This window comes from Neofelis nebulosa, chromosome 7, assembly GCF_028018385.1.
Source record: "Neofelis nebulosa isolate mNeoNeb1 chromosome 7, mNeoNeb1.pri, whole genome shotgun sequence".
In the NCBI taxonomy this organism is placed as follows: Eukaryota; Metazoa; Chordata; class Mammalia; order Carnivora; family Felidae; genus Neofelis; species Neofelis nebulosa.
The window spans coordinates 71,647,036-71,666,540 of record NC_080788.1 but is presented as its reverse complement, the minus strand read 5'-3'; the positions used below and the strand labels follow the sequence as shown (position 1 = coordinate 71,666,540).

General features: G+C 33.8%; 2 protein-coding genes across 4 annotated transcripts in view; both read left to right on the top strand.

Annotated features, from left to right (window-relative positions):
- The window catches only part of LOC131516826 (olfactory receptor 4K2-like), a 77,201-nt gene that overhangs the window by 30,959 nt on the left and 26,737 nt on the right, over positions 1 to 19,505 (top strand). The gene's annotated exons all lie outside the window — the stretch shown is intronic.
- On the top strand, positions 11,736 to 13,759 carry LOC131516834 (olfactory receptor 4N2). The gene has a single exon (XM_058738348.1). The coding sequence runs from the start codon at positions 12,273 to 12,275 to the stop codon at positions 13,194 to 13,196; it is 924 nt and encodes a 307-aa protein (XP_058594331.1). The 5' UTR covers positions 11,736 to 12,272; the 3' UTR covers positions 13,197 to 13,759.

Sequence of the window (19,505 nt, the reverse complement as noted above, 5' to 3'; positions counted from 1 at the left end):
GAGCAGAGAGCTATGGCAGCTTTCATATTTGTGGACAAGTACCTGGTCTGGATATGGGCACATGGAGGAGTGATCGTGCCATAGATTGAGATTTTTGATAGAGATGAGTAAAAAGCTCTAAGCTATTGACAGACTAGAATCTGAAAAAGCCCCAAACACAAAAATAAATAGCTTACTTTTATAAATTTCTCCCACTATCCCCACTGACACCTATACCAGTAATTTGCTCAGAAAAGGGGCAGTGGAGGAAGAAATAAAAATTATAGGGGATTTGAACATTTTTAGCAATTGGGTGTCTTGGGTGTCTATAGAGTTGAATCCTAAGGGAAACAAAAATATCTGAATTGTGGCTCAAACTCCTCCCAGCTCCAAGTATCACCAGGATAAAAGATCTTGGTGGCAGTTGGCAGATGTTGGAGGTAAAACTAATTTGAGCTGAATATAGTTTAATTAAAGATGATTCCAAGTCTTAGCTCAACTAGACCATTGAAAGAATATGAATGATCATATCCTCATTCTAACTTCTGGACAGAGGAAAAGGATTGAAGTTTCTAAAGAACTAAGCAAAATAATATTAAATACTCTTCATCTTCCATTGAATTTTTACAGGAAGTTTTGGGACTACCATTTAAAAATTAGGAGCTATGCCACGAAAATAGGGAAGCGTATGTCTAATAGAAAAATATTGATATATAAAACCACATGATGTAATTATCAGACAAAAACTTTAGAAAAAACTATTATAAGTATGTCAAATAAGTCATAAATGGATAACTAGATGAGGATTTTAGGAGAGAAATGTAAACTCTAAATATAAATGGATATGCTAGAACTGAAAACAACAACATTTGAAATTAAAAGAAATTCCTTAGATGAGCTGAATGAACAGCATTGTGGACAATGCAGACAAAATGGCTAATGATTGTTAGGATAGGTTTTTAGAAACAACCCAAAGTGAAGTACAGAAATAAAAGACTAAAAGTATTAATAGTGTTAACATACTATGGGGGCAATAACAAATAGTAAAATATATGTGTAATTGGGATTCCAGATGAGGAGAGAGAGAATGGGACAGGAAAAGAAGGAACTTCCAAGAATTCATATCCAAGAAACTTGGCAAAATCCAAGCAATATAAATACAAATAAGACCACAGTGTAACAGATGCTAACCAAATATGAAAAGAACATTTTAAAAGCAACAGAGGAAAAAAGACACTTCAGAGGAGTGACAAGAATGGTGGTTGACCTTTTATCAGAAACCATGGACACCATGTCAGTGAAATGATATTTTTAAAGTTCTCAAAGAAAAACAGTTAAGCTAGAATTCCATATCTAATGAAAATAAACCTCAAAAAGAAAGGTGTAACAGGCATTTAATATTCATAAAAGCTGAGAGAGAATGTGTTGGCAGTAGACCCACACAGAAAGTCATACTAAAGGAAAATTCTTCATGTTAACAGGAAAACATGTCAGATGGAAACTGGAATTAATGAGGAGTAAAAAGATCTGGAAATGGTAAAAAAAAAAAAGGTGTATAAATATGGCAAGGAGTATTTTTACTTTGTATTATTTACTTTATAATTAACTGCTTTAAAATAATAAAGTACTATGGGGCTTATAACTTATTTAGAAGTAAAATATAGCAATAGCACAGAGGACTTAAGGGAAGATAAAAGATTTATATATGTTTTTGTAAATTACTTATACTCTTCATGAAGTATCCTTGAATAATAATTTTAAGTGACTGGTAAGCTATAGATGAATATTGTAATCACTAGAGCATCCACACATTTAAAAATAATACAAAGAGATTTAACTAGATAACCTTTACAGGAAAGAAAATGGAATATAAAAAACATTCACTACAAAAGAAGGAAGGAAGGAAGTGCGAAGGAATGAAGAGGAATGGGGCAAACAGAAAACAAATACCAATGAACTCAAAGATCAACAATATTAAATATAAATGGACCAAACATGCCAGTTAAAAAATAGAGTTTCAGACTGTATAAAAGAGCAAGATTCAAGTATATACTGTTTGTAAGATATCAGTTCTTAAATATAAAGACCCAGATATATTTTAAGTATAAGGGTGGAGAATGATATGCCATATGTGATGTTTAATTTTATATATCAACTGGCTGTGGGGTCCCCAGATTAAATATTATTTCTGGTGTGTCTGTGAGAGTGTTAGTATGAGCTTAGTATTTGAATTGGTGGACTCAGTAAAGTAGATTGCCCTTCCCAATGTGGGTGGGCATCATTTAATCTAGTGAGGGCCTGAATAGAAAAAAAGGCAGAAGGAGGAATTTGCTTCTTATTTCTTTCTTCACTGATTGAGCTGGGATATTTCATTTCATCTCTTTTATTCCTTGGACTGGAATTTATGCCATCAGCTCTCCAGGTTCTCAGGCCTTTGAACTTGGACTAAATGACACCTTTGGCTTTCCTGGGTCTTCATTTAGGAGAGGACAGATTGTAGGACTTCTCCAGTTCCATAGTCACATGAACCAATTCATTATAATAAACCTCTCTCTCTCTCTCTCTCTAATATGTGTCTATGTATCCTACTATTCTGTTTGTCTGGAAAAACCCTAATACACCCTGCAAACCTTAATCACTTCATGGTATAGCTGTATTAATAACAAAGTAAACTTCAAGGACCCAGAGGTATTATTAGGTATTTATAAAAGAATTTCATAGCAATAAAAATGTCAATTCATCAAGACATAACAATCTTAATGTGATTCCTCTAGCAATAGAACTTAAAAATGTATGCACTAATACAGACATATATAAATAAATAAATGGAGAACCCAAAGGCATAGATTGAGATTTTAATAACTGTCTTTGAAAGTTGATAGAACATCTGATAAAAAATCAGTAGGGGTATAGAAGAGTTGAACGCTAGAGACAAACTTAACCTAGTTGCTGTTTATAGAGTATTGCACCCACCAATGAGGAATACACATTCTTTTCATGAGGCATTTGCCAAGTAGACCATATGCTGGCCTATAAAAAAACTCGGTATATTGCATACAAAATATATTCTCTGACCACACTGGAATTGAATTAGAAATAATTAAGAAAAAAACTATGTGCATTTCTGAATTAAGATGCAGACACTTCTAAATAACCCAATGTGTACAAGAAGAAATTAGAGGATATTAGAAAATATTTTCCTTTTCATACTCTGGTTTTTTTAAAAGAGTTTGTGTAGAATCAGTATTATTTCTTCAATAAATGGTGGATTTCATTAGAGGAGACATCTGGGTCTGAAGTTTTCTTCATGGGAAGATTTTTAAGTACAAGCTGAGTTTCTTAGATACATAGCTATTCAGTCTATTCTTGAGTTAGTGTTAGTAGTTAGGCCTTTAGAATTTTGTGCATTGAACTGGTTATTAATTCCATTGGCATAAATTGCTCATAATGTTTCCTTAATATTTTTAATTTTTATCATATCTACAATGATTGTCCCTCTTTAATTCCTGATATTGATATTTTTGTAATTTTTTTTTGACTATTATGACTAAAGTTTTATCAATTTGGTTGTTCTTTATAAAGAACTAGCTTCTGGTTTTATTTATTTTTCTCTATTATTTTTCTCAATTTCTTATATTTCTTCTCATGTCTATGTTATTGCATTTCTTCTTCCTTGTTTGGATTTCATTTCCTTTTCTTTTTCTAAAGGTGAAGATTAGACTATTGATTCAAACCTTTGTTATAAACCCTTTAAATATATTCGGTTGATTCTACACATTTCTAAGCACTGCTTTATCTATATTTTGCATACGTTTATATGTTGTGTTTTCATTTTCATTCAATTAAAAATACTTTCTAATGTCTAGTTTGACTTTCTTACTCATGGGTTATTTAGAGTATATTTTTTTCCTGAATATTTGGGAATGAGCCTGATACATTTCTAGTTTAGTTTCATTGTGGTCCAAGATTATATTTAATATGATTTCAATTTAAAAATGTGTTGAAATTTGCTTTATATCCTAGAATAAAATCTGTTGGATTAAGACCTGCCATGTTGAATGCCATAATAAGTTCTGAATTTTATTTTGTTTAAAATTTTTTTTTAACATTTATTTATTTTGTTGAGAAAGAGAGCGTGAGCAAGAGAGAGGCAGACACAGAGGGAGACATAGAATCAGAAACAGGCTCCAGGCTCTGAGCTCTCAGCACAGATACTGATGGGGGGCTTGAACCCACGAACAGTGAGATCACGACCTGAGCTAAAGTCGGTGGCTTAACCAGCTGAGCCACCTAGGCACCCTACTGAGTTCTAAATTTTAAATTTAAGAGTATACTTTTGAAAAATGAACTTAGTCTGATCAATGTAGCTACAGGATACATATAAACAACATACTGAGAAGTTGTAAATTTCCTCCAGTCATTTAGATATATTTTTTACATACAGGGTAAAACAGCAGTCTCTTGGATATTTCCTGAATTTCCTTTTGCTCAATTGTAAACTTAATAAAATATAATCACTCTAAGCAGTTACCTTGTTTTTCCAATCTTGTCTCTTACTATATTTCTGCACATGCACAGTTTTGATTCTTTGATGCCTTTGCACATTCTGTCTTCTCCTTTTCCCACTTTCTGGTGAATATTTCAATCAAGACTCAGCCATAATGTTTCTTCCTTCTTGAAACATTTCTAATGCTCCACCTTGTGTTCACTTCTGTTTGCTCTTGTGATACTCTAAGTACAGTTATGTTATAAAACATCTCAAGATTATTTAAATGTTATGTATATTATTCACAATTTTCTGCCTGCCTTGAAGTTAATGTTTGTCTTATTAATTTTTGTATTTCATCTCTTGGCACAATGACTCACTCTGGTAGACTTTCAATAATGGTTGATAAGAGAATGAGTAATTGAATACATTATTTTTTTTTACTGCAAAAAGCAGAATTGGAAATTTTGAAATAGGAGATAATATAGAGTTTTATATAATGTGATTATGTTAATAACAATAATTTAAAACATGACTGTGGTAGAAAGGAATTGATGAGAAATATACACAATAGGAAAAAGGTCAGAGAATATATATAATATTTTGAAATGTATTTTCCACAATTTTCAACATGTATAAGCTTAAAAATTCTAGAACTTATATTATGCATGATATATATTATATACTTACATTATATATATAATTTTACACATTATATAAATAACATATATTATATAAATACATAATTTATATAATATATATATAATTTTAAAGACCTGTGAAGTACTGACTTGTATGCTGTTATTAAAATATATTTCAGTAATTCCCTATTTTGGGATGTTTATCACATTTGTTTATTAATAGGGAGAAAAGAATATACAATCCATTTGCTTATTTATGCATAATGGTTTGGGGAAGATACAGAGAGAATAATAGCTATTTCCTACTCTGAATTGTGTGTTGGGGGGGAATATAGATAGGGGACAAAGATGGGAAGGAATTATCTCTGTGTATAATTTTTTCACTATCTTGGCATCCTGGCTTGTTTTCTATTCCTCAGCACACCAGATCCTTTCTTTTCTTCTCTTTTCTTTTCTTTTCTTTTCTCTTTTCTTTTCTCCTTTCCTTTCCTTTTTTTCTCCCTTCCTTCCTTCCTTCCTTCCTTCCTTCCTTCCTTCCTTCCTTCCTTCCTTCCTTCCTTCCTTCCTAAGTGTATTTGTTTATTTTGAGCAAGACAGCATGAGTGGGGGAAGGGCAGAGAAAGAGGGAATAAGAGAGAATCCCAAGTAGGCTCCACACCATCAGAGTGGAGCCCTATGTGAGGCTTGAACCCACGAACCATGAGACCTGAGCAGAAATCAAGAGTCAGATGCTTAACCCACTGAGCCACGCAGGTGTTCCCAGATCTTTCTTTTTGGTGGCTTCTTTCTAGAATGGCTTCTTTTAGACATTCACAACTCACTCTTTTGAAACTGCCTCAGAAAGACCTTCCCTGACCACCACTCCATCTAAAATAGCAGTCTTTTTCTCCAACACACTGTTATATCTTCATTATAACATTCATTACTATCTGATGTTTTCTTTTCTGCTTGTTTGTTTATTGTCTGTCTCCCTGCATTAGAATGTAAAATTACAAAGAACAGAGTTGTTGTTGGTCTTGTCCGTACTGCATTGCTGACACTTAAAATACTACCTGGCTCATGGTAGACAGTAAGTGATTTTTGAATTTGGTGCAGAATCTAAGGGAGTGTCAAAAAACTCAGCAATAGAGATAAATAGTTCAGTATCTTAATATAAAAAAAATGCCCCATTATAGGTGGAAAAACAGTCTGAGAAAAGTGGTGTTATTTTCCAAAGCCATTGAACATTTATAGATTAGAGCCAGGATTATGTCCTTAGCTTTTGTTTTCTGCCTGGCAATCTTTTCACTATAATGGGCTATTTTCATGTATATGATTGTTTTTAATGTTTATTTTTGAGAGAGAGAGAGAGCGAACAAACGTGGGCACAAGCTCCTGTGCACATGAGCAGGAGAGGGGCAGAGAGGGGCACACAGAATCCAAAGCAGGTTCAGGCTCTGAACTGTCAGCACAAAGCCCAAAGTAGGGCTCAAACTCAGGAACCATGAGATCAAGACCTGAGCTGAGGTGGGACACTTAACCAACTGAGCCACTCAGGTGCCCTGAAAAATATCACCTTTTTAAGTCTTTTGTGGCACGACTCTAACCTATTCCAAGATGGGGCTGTTACTATACAATTGTATATATAATTATGTTTACATTTATTTCTACTTTATTTTCTTGTCCTATATTTTGATCATTCTAAATTTCTCTTTATCTCTTTCTCTTTTTTCCTTTTTCTACTTTTCACACTGTGTTTTTGAGCTGCAAATAGATTAGGACAAATACATATCTGATTATGAATTATATTTAGTTTACAAAGAGTGTATTCACTTTTTCAACTGTAAAGTTACTCATAAACTCAGATTTCCCTTTAAAGCAAAACAATAAAAACAATCAGATATAAAAAAAGAAAATTAAGCTTCATTTAATTGCTCTGACCCTTAATTTTTTACTTTAATAATCTTCAATGGAAAAAAAAAGTTATTCATTTTTGTTTTTGCCGAGCAGAGTAAAAGTGAATAAACAACAAATACTGAGATCATGATATATCTTTTCACATCCTATTTGGGAAGTCACTTTCCCTTGAGGAAATGGTCTATCTTACACCAAGCAGTTCTTTTCTCTAAGAATTATGCCTTCAAAGTCTTCATGAGCATTAATATTCTCTCCGCTTATGTCTTCATCACAGCAATGTGTTAAATCTTACAAACTCATTACTGACTTAGCCACATTGTTTGCTTTCAGGGTCAGATCATGGTGATGCTAGAGAATGAGTAAAGCACTTGCCTTGAGTGCAAAAACTAAGGAAGTAACCAAAAAACTTACCAACTTCGTAATAAAGAATGTTTTAATTAATATTTTTAAAAAATCAAAATTAATTATAAAAATCCATCATGAACAAAATAAATACCAAACTTTAAAGACAGTATCAATAATAATGTCATGCTGGGCCATACTAGAATCTCATGGAGAGGGAAAAATCTGTAATTTTTATGTCTTTATTAAAAAATGTGATTATTCTGTTCATAATTTCACATTAACTTTTATTTTCAAAATACTGCACTAAAATATTATTTATCTTGATTATTAAAGTTTTTGGTACCCTGGTAAATTTTATGCCTAAGGCAAATACCTCACTTTACTCACCCTCTCATCCTGGCCTTGCTTGCTTTCTTGATGTGTACATATGTATGTGTGTATGTGTATATCACGTATATGTATACATATTAATCTTTCATTTACATTTTTTTGAATTCTAAAATAGAAATTGATTTTTCTTGATCTTTACTTTTGACCTAATAAATACGCTTCCAAATAGGGTTTATTATCTCATTCACTGATAGGATTTTGGTTTTAAAATTCAGAATTTACCCAGTGTGGCATTATGTGATTCATTTAAAAATATTTATCTCTTACAAAGCTCCGGTATTTCCCCATGCCTGATTTAGTTGACATTCTAATAGCTCCCTCTGGAAATATTCAGTAGAGTTGTGGTAGTCTCAAATGTCCAAAGCACTTTCTCCATTGCATCACAAAGAGTTAAAGGAGGTTTCAAAAGCTGTGTTCCGTATGTGAGAACAAATATTTATGAACAGTAAGAATGGTCAGTTAATGTTTTTATCAGGAGAGGAAGGATGGGTACTTTGTGTGAGAATTACATAAAACCCTTGGAGACTCAAATTTCAGGGGCTGGGAGCAGTATTTGTATTTATAAGAAACAAGAAGGAAAGAACAACAGAGAAGGTATTACAGCTATTCTGCTCCATCTCCTGCCCTGGAATACAATGGAACAGAGGTCAGAGTTTCAGTAGGAATAGCAGAGGCAAAGGCCTAAATTCAGCAGAGTGGCATTTTCTACCGTCTCCTCTAATACATTTCCATATCTCTTGTAGCTTAGAATTTAATGATGGACAAAAACTTTCATTCTCTTGTCATAGTTAAGTGAAATTATCAGTGACTTTCAGCGAATTGACATTTGATGTTAAAACCAAGGAGCATATAAATGACTGATGTGTTTTATATTCCTTATGAAGTACAGATGGAAGGAAGGAAGATACAGAAAGGCTAAAGTCTTCAGGGGAAAAACTTAACAGATTTTATGATTTTTCAGATTAGTGCAGATATCTTAACTTCCATACTCAACATATTTGAGAGTTTCTTCTATTGTCTGTGGTTCCATTATTCATCAACATAGGGTAACTGAGAGAAAGCTTGTAAAACTGAGAAAAGCTTGATCTACAAATGACTTACATGAAGGCTTTATTGCACTTCCACAATTTCTTCTATTAATCAGATTTTTGCAGCTGTCACCCAGGGTTTACCCTGCAGCCATTGACAAAGGATCTCGTGGCAATATGTCCATTCAGTAGAGCTACCTCGTAACATCTACAGATTTGCAGGGTTAGCTTTGGTTTAAACACACTGGAATAAGTTAATTATTATTATTATTATCTCCTTTGATCCTTATATCCCTGTCAGACAGAAGGAGTCAACACATTATTCTATATGATAGATGAAAATTCAGCCTTCTGAAAGCTGGGTGACTTTCCTAGGGTAATACATTTAGTGAAATGCTGAGCCAACACTTACTCATTCTAAAAAGGTATTAGAATCATATAAAAGGACTTCAAACCAAGGATATTTCTACATTATTTATTATTTCCTAAAAAGCTAGGTAATTTAGAAGTATTTTAATTTAACCATCTCATTTCATTGATGAGAGAATTTTCTGGCTGAAGACCAACACATTTGTTTAGTGCTTTATATGTCCATCATTAGCATCAGTATTAAATTTTTGATCATGTTCTTCAGCTTGATCCACATTTTTAAGGATATGTAGAACTTATTAATTTATACTTAAATAATTTATAAGCTTCAATCAATATGCTGACAGACATTACACTCAAATTTTTGGAAACTTTGTTAAATATATTCATTTAATTAGAATGGTATTAATGAAATTTACTTTTCAAAAAGGTAAAGCATCTCATTTTATCAAGTTCACTTATATGCAGTAAAAGAATATATGAGGGAATGGGAAGTAATTAATGAGTGGTTCAGATTTAGTAAACTGTAAGGATACCATTCAAGAGAAAATGGTTAGTACTGAAAAGTGACTTACACATTTTATTTTGTTGACCAACTGTTTAGAATGGAAGATGGTGGGAAGCATATGTATTGCTTGTTTTGTTTGAAAGGAAACAATATGGTTTTTGTTTCATATTTAATATTAATTTTTACACTTGATCTTAGCCAAAAGGCCAAGAAGTGATTAATATTAATTTTTTAAAAGTTTATTTTGAAAGAGAGAGTACACATGAATGGAGGAGGGGCAGAGAGAGAGAGAGAAAGGAGAGAGATAATCCCAAGCAGACCCTGTGCTGTCAGTGCAGAGCCTGACATGGTTTGTAAGATGATGGCCTGAGCTGAAATCGAGGGTCAGATGCATAACCGACTGAGCCACCCGGGCACCCCTTGTTTTTAGATATAATGGCAAGAGAGGCATGGGATATAGTGGAGTGGCAGTGAACAAGAGGACAAGCAGAGAGAGTGAAAAAATTTCAGAGAGAAGAGAACACGAATACATGATAGGGAGAAAGAAGAGAAAATGATACAGTGTTAGATTTATAGAAAGCCAGGTAAATAGGGAAAGAAAATTAGGAGAAAATGAGTTCAATAAATTAAAAGGGGAAAAGAAACCATAAACAAATTTACACAAATAAATTAGGAAAATGAAGACTTGGTGATGAGTGAAAGGGGAGAGAAGGAGAATAGAGGGAACATTAGGAAGGAAGCATGAGTAAATGTTTCAAAGAGATGGGGAAGTAAGGCCCTTTGGTCTCTACACCTGGCTCCAGGGGCTGGTCTATCACTGTTGGCGCTCCAGGCCTGCACAGTTGGTTTCCACCTTAAAAATGAGGGCAGCCCTTCTCCCTTGCCTTCCTACTTCTATAATATATCATCATTGCCACAGTGAGAAGAACGTATGAATTAGCTGAAATGGCAAGGAAAATTGGAGATAGAGTGGTAAGGATTTAGATTTTTGATCCTTTTCCGACTAATTGGCTAAAATAGGACATTTTTATTCTGAAGAGGGCTGTAATTTGTAGACTTTGTCCAGAAATTTATTTTACCTAGAAAAATGCTCATCTCATAGTCTCTGCATCTATGCCAGCCACCATTTCAGAATCACAGGTACAGAAGGCACATATACGAAAATAGGTTATGGGATAAAAATGAATCACATATGTCAAGTAGTGTGTAATACCATCTGTTTAGCTAATAGTCGAAAAACAGAGGTGAAAGACAGGAAAGAGGTTCAGTAGAAGAGCCTATAACCCTTAATCACAAAGACCTTCAGAAATCCTCTGATGTCTTAGATATATCTTTAAACACACATCACGAAATAATACACTCTGAGTGAGTTTGTGGGATGCAAAAAATCTAAGGGTGGCTTTGACTTACATTCTTTGGTGTATTTTTATAGGAAAATTATGGAATGAATGTTGAGACAAATGGCTGCTGAAATGTTGAAAAGTTAAGAAGTGAGCAGAGAAGCTAATTTAGAGAGTCTACAAATTTTTTATTAAAATTATGTGTAGGTCCCACTTTCCATGTGTGTGTGTGTGTGTGTGGTGTTTGTGTATATGTATATCATGTATATATACTGATCAATATACCGAAGTATGACTTTCATAAATTCCACCTGTGGTTGCAAGTAATACATGGAAACCTGTATATTATCCACTCTATTCAGCTCTGGAGATACTTAAAACAGATATTTTTAATGTTTTCTAAAATATGTACCCTAACAATGCACTGTATAGACATACTATTTTGTTTTTTGTTTTGTTTTGGGTTTTTTTTTTTTTGGCTTCTCTATTTCTCTCTTCTTTCTTTCCGTCACTCTTCTGTCTTTCCTTTATAACTAATGACTCATTACCATTTTTTTGGCACCCCATGTTCCACAGAACTTACTTAAAGCAACTATGCTATTTAGCATAAATAGCATAGGGGAGTACTGGCATATATTACATTATATTTTTCTGTAGATGAGCAATTTTCAATCTTAGATCATTTCATACCCATAACAAAACATTTTTGGAACATGTGCTTTAAGTATATGCAATTTATTTATACAGTACATATATGCCTTGATACTAATTTATATTATACATATTAAAAAGTAGCATTTGAAAAGAATAATATTAAAATACAATGACTAACTTAGAGAAAGAGAGAGGGGGAGAGAGTCAGGGAGAGAGAGAATCCCAAGCAGGTATCCCGCTGTCAGCATAGAGCCTGACACAGGGCTCCATCACAGTAACCATGAGATCAGGACCTGAGCCAAAATCAAGAGTCAAATGCTTAACCAACTAAACCACCCAGGTGCCCCAGGATGTCAGATTCTTAAAGTGGAGAACAGTTCTATAGAAGCACATGATTGAATGGGAATAAGAGTTGTGGTATAAGAACAGTATTTTTGTTTGTTAGTTTGCTTGCTTTAAATCTGGAGTTAATGAAAGGTTTGGAGTTTACCCAGGATACTGGAGAGGGCTGAGACCTGTTTTTAGCTAATGTGATATATATGTCAAATATTTTTAGTTGGACAGGAATGAGGGTCTAGATAGAAGAAACAGTAATAACAATGAACTCTGCTTCTTGATGTACTGCAGACAGAGGAGATGGAAAATGACAACAGCACAGTGGTGAAAGAATTCATCCTTCTTGGTCTCACCCAGTCTCGAGATATTCAGCTCCTGGTCTTTGTCCTAGTTTTAATTTTCTATCTCATCATCCTTCCTGGAAATTTCCTCATCATCCTCACCATCAGATCAGACCCTGGTCTCACAGCCCCCCTCTACTTCTTTCTGGGCAACTTGGCCTTCCTGGATGCATCCTACTCCTTCATTGTGGCTCCCAGGATGCTGGTGGACTTCCTCTCTGAGAAGAAGGTAATCTCCTACAGGGGCTGCATCATTCAGCTCTTTTTCTTGCACTTCCTTGGAGGAGGGGAAGGGTTACTCCTTGTTGTGATGGCCTTTGACCGCTATATCGCCATCTGTCGGCCTTTACACTATTCCACAGTCATGAACCCTAGAGCCTGCTGTGCCTTGCTGTTGGCCCTGTGGCTTGGAGGCTTTGTCCACTCCATTATCCAGGTGGCCCTCATCCTCCACTTGCCCTTCTGTGGCCCAAACCAACTGGATAACTTCTTCTGTGATGTGCCACAGGTCATCAAGCTGGCCTGCACAGACACCTTCGTGGTGGAGCTTCTAATGGTCTTCAACAGTGGCCTGATGACCCTCCTGTGCTTCCTGGGGCTTCTGGCCTCCTATGCAGTCATCCTCTGTCGTGTACATGGATCTTCCTCTGAGGGGAAGAGCAAGGCCATATCCACATGCACCACCCATATCATCGTTATATTTCTTATGTTTGGGCCTGGCATCTTTATCTACACTCGCCCCTTCAGAGCCTTCCCAGCTGACAAGGTGGTTTCTCTCTTTCACACAGTGATCTTTCCTTTGCTGAATCCTGTGATTTATACCCTTCGCAACCAGGAAGTAAAAGCTTCCATGAGGAGGCTGTTTAATCAGCACATAGCCTAATTAAAGGAAAAAGAAAAGAAAATCAAGACCAGAGAATTTCCTCTGAAGTTAACTTATCCATTTCCAAATACTGCATTTATTGAGCATTTTCATTTTTGTTGGTACTATTTTAGGCACTAGGAGAAAGAGTTATTAATGAAACAAGTCAAGTCACTGTTCTCCTTAAGGTACAATCTAGTGGGAATAGACATTAAAGATAGAAACATGAACAGAATGGTTTCAGGAAGAGATACAGAAACTAAATAAAAAAGCAAAAGGATTGATAGATAATAGAAAGTGTGGAGTGAACATTATAAGTTCACTTTCCATCTTTAATCAAGGTGTTCTTCTGGATGTGACATTTTGGCTAATAATTAGATGAACTAAACAGTCAACTATGCAAACATCTGGAGGCAGAGCATTCTAGGCAGAGGGAACAGGTAGCACATAAACCTGAAGATTAGGTAATGAACTTGGTATATTTGAAGAATACAACAAAGTTCAAATTGAGGTATAATAAGTGAATGTGAAAATGATTAGAGTTGAAGGTAGTGTTCAACACACGTGAGTCTATGAAGTGAATATAAAGAGGGTTTTTTGGGTAATTTTTTTTGTAATTATAATAAACCATTCTAAGGCTTTAAGCAGCAGAATGATTTCTCATATGCAGTTTTATAAATGTCTTAGGGCTGTAAACTCAAGATTCTGTGCGGATATCAAGAGTTGAAAAATTATCAAGAGGGATTATATTTTGAAAAAAATTAAACTGCCAACTTTTTTTTCTAAATTAGATGAAGGCAAAAACAATTTTAAAAATTCTTGAGTTGACACACAATATTAAATTAGTTTTATGTGTACAACATAGTGATTCAATACATCTGTATATTATGCCATCCTCAATACAAGTGTAGCTACTGTCACCACACAACACTATTACAAACCATTGACTATATTCCCTATCCTGTACTTATTATTCCCTTGACTCTTCATTCCATAGCTGGAAACCTGTATCTCGCACTCCTTTTCACCCATTTTCTCCATCCTGCCACGATCAGTTTGTTCTCTATATGTATAGGTCATTCTGTGTTTTGTTTCTTTGTTTATTCGTTTTAGTTTCCACATACAAGTGAAATCATATTGTATTTGTCCTTCTTTTTTCTTAAGTTTTTATTTAAATTCCAGTTAACATGCAGTGTAATATACAATACAGTGATTCAACACTTCCATATAACACCCGGTACTCATCACAGCAAGTGCGCTCCTTAATCCCCATCATCTATTTAACCCATCCCTCTAACCCAACTTTCCTTTTGGTAGCCATCAGTTTGTTCTCTATAATTAAGAGTCTGTTTCTTGATTTACCTCTCTCTCATTCTTCCCCCCTTTACTTGCTTGTTTTGTTTATTCCACATGAGTGAAATCATATGGTATCTGTCTCTCTGGCTTATTTACCCAAAGAATACAAAAATACTATATCAAAGGGATACATGCACCTGATGTTTATAGCAGCGTGATCAACAATAGTTAAATTATGGAAAGAGACCAAATGTCCATTGGCTGATGAATGGATGAAGAAGATGTGGTGTGTGTGTGTGTGTGTGTGTGTGTGTGTGTGTGTATACATACCTATACATACACACCACACAATGCAATATTACTCAACCATAAAAAAGAATTAAATCTTGCAATTTACAATGACCTGGATGGACCTAGAGTGTATTATGCTAAGTGAAATAAGTCTGTTTCACTTAAAATACACTCTAGGTCCATTTATGTTGTCACAAATGGCAAGATCTTATCCTTCTTTATGGCTATATTATATACACATACACTATATATTATATACATAGTATATGTTACACATACATACATTATGCAATATATATGTGCATATTATATATGCACATATATATGCATATACATATTATATATATATATATAATCTGTGTGTGTGTGTACCACATCTTCTTTATACATTCATCTATCGAAGGGCACTTCGGTTGCTTCCATATCTTGGCTATTGTACATAATGCTGCAATAAACATAGGGGTTCACGTATCTTTACAAATTAGAGTTTTCACTTTCTTTGGTTAAATACCTAGTAGTCAAATTACTGGGTCATATGGTAATTCTATTTTTAATTTTTGAAGGACCTCTGTAGTGTTTTCCATAGTAGCTATATCAATTTGCATTCCTACCAACAGTGCATGAGGGTTCTTACTTGGATTTCCTTGGTGATTGGTGTGATATTAAGCATCTCTTCATGTGTCTGTCATCCATCTGTCTTCTTTAGAAAAATGTCTATTTAAGTCCTCTCCCATTTTTTAAATTTGATTATTTGGGGTGTTTTTGGTGTTGAGTTGAATAAGTTCTTTATATATTTTGGATACTAATTCTTATCAGATATGTCATTTGCAAATACTTTCTTCCATTCAGTAAGTTGCTTTTTTGTTTTGCTGATGGTTTCCTTCACTGTGCTAAAACTTATTTGTTTATAATAGTTTAAATAGTTTATATTTGTTTCCCTGGCTTATGGAGACATAGCTGGAAAAACATTGCTACAGACAATGTGGAATAGATTACTGCCTATGTTCTCTCCTAGTAGTTTTATGGTTTCAAGTCTCATATGTAGATCTTTAATCCACTTGATTTTATTTTTGTTTATGGTGTAAAAAAAGTGGTCTAGTTTTTTTTTTTTTTTGCAAGTAGCAAATGAAAAATGCAAATATTGAAGAGACTTATCTTTTCTCCACTGTATACTCTTGGCCCCTTGTTGTCATAGATTAATTGATCATGTAAGTCCAGTTTTATTTATGAGCTCTGTATTCTGTTCTATTAATCTATTTGTCCCTTTTGTGGCACAACCATACTGTTTTGATAACCACTTTGTAGTATATTGTTTTGAAATCTGGGATTGTGATCCCTCCAGCTTTGTTCCTCTTTTTCAAGATTGCTTTGACTATTTGGATTCTTAGGTAGTTTCATATAAATTTTAGTATTATTTGTTCTCATTCAATGAAAAATCATGTTGGTATTTTCATAGGGATTGCATGGCATTTGTAGATTGTATTGGATAGTATGGGCATGTTAACAACATTAATTCTTCCAATCCATAAGTATAGTATATCTTTCCATTTGTTTGTGTCATCTTCAAACTCTTTCATCAGTATTTTATAGTTTTCAGAGTATAGTTCTTTCCCCTCCTTGATTAAGTTTATTGCTAGGCATTTTATTCCTTTTGGTAAACATGTAAATAGAATTATTTTCTTAATTTCTCTTTCTGTTACTTTGTTATTAGTGTATAGAAGCACAATGAATTTCTGTGTATTAATTTTTTATATTGCAGTTTTACTGAATTCATTTATTCTAGTACTTTTTTTGGTGGAGTCTTGAGGGCTTTCCATAGTGTATATAGTATGTATAGTATATGGTATCATGTCATCTGCCAATAGTGAAAGTTTAACTTCTTCCTTATAGATGCTTTTTTTTTCTCTGATTACTGTGGCTAGGACTTCCAGTACTACATTAAATAAAAGTGGTGATAATGTATATCCTTCTCTTGTCCCCGATTTTAGAGGAAAAGCTGTTTTTCACCATTGAGTATGATATTAGCTGTGGGTTTTTCATATATGGCCTTTATTATGTTGAGGTATCTTCCCTCTAAACTCATGATGCTGAGAGTTTTTATTGTGAATGGATGTTGAATTTTGTTAAATATTTTTTGTATCTATTGAGATGATCATATGATTTTAATCCTTCCTTTTATTGATGTTATCATGTTGAGTCATTTGTGAATATTGAACCATCATTTCATTCCTGAAATAAATCCCACTTGACTGTATTGAATGATACTTTTAATGTATTGTTGAATGTAGTTTGCTAATATTCTGTTGAGGGTTTTTGCAACTATGTTCAACAGAGATATCAGCTTGTAGTTTTCTTCTTTTGGTGTCTCTGTATAGTTTTGGTATCAGGGTAATGCTGGCCTTGCAGAATGTATTTAAAAGCTTTCCTTCCTATTTTTGGAACAGTTTGAGGAGAATGGGTACTAATTCTTTAAATTTTTGGTAGAATTCACCTGTGTATCTATGTATATGTATATATACGTATATATGTGTATGTATATATATACATGTACACATACATATATATATTGATAGTTTTTTGATTACTGATTGAATTTTGTTACCATACCTGGCTAGTTCAGGTTTTCTATTTCTTCCTGAATCAGTTTTGGAAATTTATATGTATATAGAAATTTATCCATTTCTTCTAGGTTGTTCAATTTGTTGGCATATAATTTTTCATAGTATTCTCTTAAAATCCTTTGTTATCTGTAGTGTCAGTTCTTTTACATTTATGACTTGTGTCCTCTTTTTTTCTTAATGAGTCTAGCCAAAGTTTATCAATTTGTTTATCTTTTCAAAGAACCGGCTCTTGGGTTCATCTTTTCAATTGTTTTTTAGTCTTGTGTCATTTACTTCTGCTCTGATCTGTATTATTTTCTTTCTTCTAGTGACTTTGGGCTTTTTTCTGGTTCCTTTAGGTGTAAGGTTAGATTGACTTTTTTTTCCTTGAGGTAGGCCTGTACTGCTATATATTTCCCTCTTAGAACATCTTTTGCTGTGTCCCAAAGATTTTGTACCGTTGTGTTATCATTTTCACTTGTGTCGTGTATTTTTTAAATTTCTTTTTAAATTTTTTTGTTGACCCATTGGTCATTTAGTAGCATGTGGTTTAGTTTCTATGCATTTGTGTTTTTTCCAGTTTTTTTTTCTTGTTATGATTTCTACTTTCATACCATTGTGGTCAGAAAGGATGCATGGTATGATTTCCATCTTGTTGAATTTGTTGAGACTTGTTTTGCAGCCTAACATGTGATCTATTCTGGAGAATGTTTCATGTGCACTTGAAAGAATGTATACTCTTGTTTTGGGATGTTCTGTATATATCTGTTATGTCCATCTGGTTTAATGTGTCATTCAAAGGCACCATTTCTGTGCTGATTTTTTGCCTGGATTATTTATCCATTGATGTAAGGGGGTGAGGAATGTTAACGTTTCCTACTGTTATTGTAGTACCATCAATTTCTCTCATTATGCCCATTTACATTTGATTTATGTATTTAAGTGCTCCAGTGTTGACTATGTAGATATTTGCAATTGTTATATCCTCTTGTTGGATTGATCCCTTTTATCATCACGTAATGCCCTTATTTGCCTCTTGTTCTAGTCTTTGCTTTAAAATATATTTTGTTAGATATAAGTATTGCTACCTTGGCTTTTTTTTTTTTTTCTTCCATTTGTATGGCAAATGTTTTTCTATCCCTTCACTTTCAGTCTGTACGTGTCTTTAGGTCTGAGGCAAGCCTCTTGTACGAAGAATATCAATGTCTTTTTTATTCATTCCACCACCCTATGTTTTTTGATTAGAGCATTTAGATCATTAACGTTAAATTATTGATATGTATGTAGTTATTGACATTTTGTTGTTTTCCACTTGTTTTTGTAGTTCTTTTTGTTTCTTTCTTTTTCTTTGTGATTGATGAGTTTCTGTAGTATTGTGTTTTGCTTTCTCTTTGTTTTGTATCTTTTATAGTTTTTGGGTTTGTAGTTTACATTAGGTTCATATATAATATCCTAAATATACAGTAGTCACTAAAGTTGATGGTTAAGTTCAAACACATTCTAGAAATATCTCTTATTTTTACTCTCTCCTCCATGTTTTATGTGTAGACTGTCATATTTTACATCTTTTCATTCATAATTTTCTTATGGTTAATTATGGTCTTTTCCATTAAAAAATTCCTTTTAACGCTTCTTATCAGGTCAGTTTAGTGGTGATGAACTCCTTTAACTTTTGTTTAAGAAACTCTTTAAGTCTCTTTCAATTCTGAATAATCTTGCTGGTTAGAGTATTATAGGTTGTAGGTTTTTTCCTTGAAGCACTAGGAATGTACCATGCCACTCCTTCTTGCCTGTACAGTTTCTACTGAAAAATAAGCTGAGAGCTTTATGGGGTTTCTTTTGTGCCTTTTTTCTCTCTTGTTGCTTTAAAATTTTTCTCTTTAGCCTTTGACATTTTAATTATTATTATTATTTTTTTCAATATATGAAGTTTATTGTTAAATTGGTTTCCATACAACACCCAGTGCTCATCCCAAAAGGTGCCCTCCTCAATACCCATCACCCACCCTCCCCTCCCTCCCACCCCCCATCAACCCTCAGTTTGTTCTCAGTTTTTAACAGTCTCTTATGCTTTGGCTCTCTCCCACTCTAACCTCTTTTTTTTTTTTTCCTTCCCCTCCCCCATGGGTTTCTGTTAAGTTTC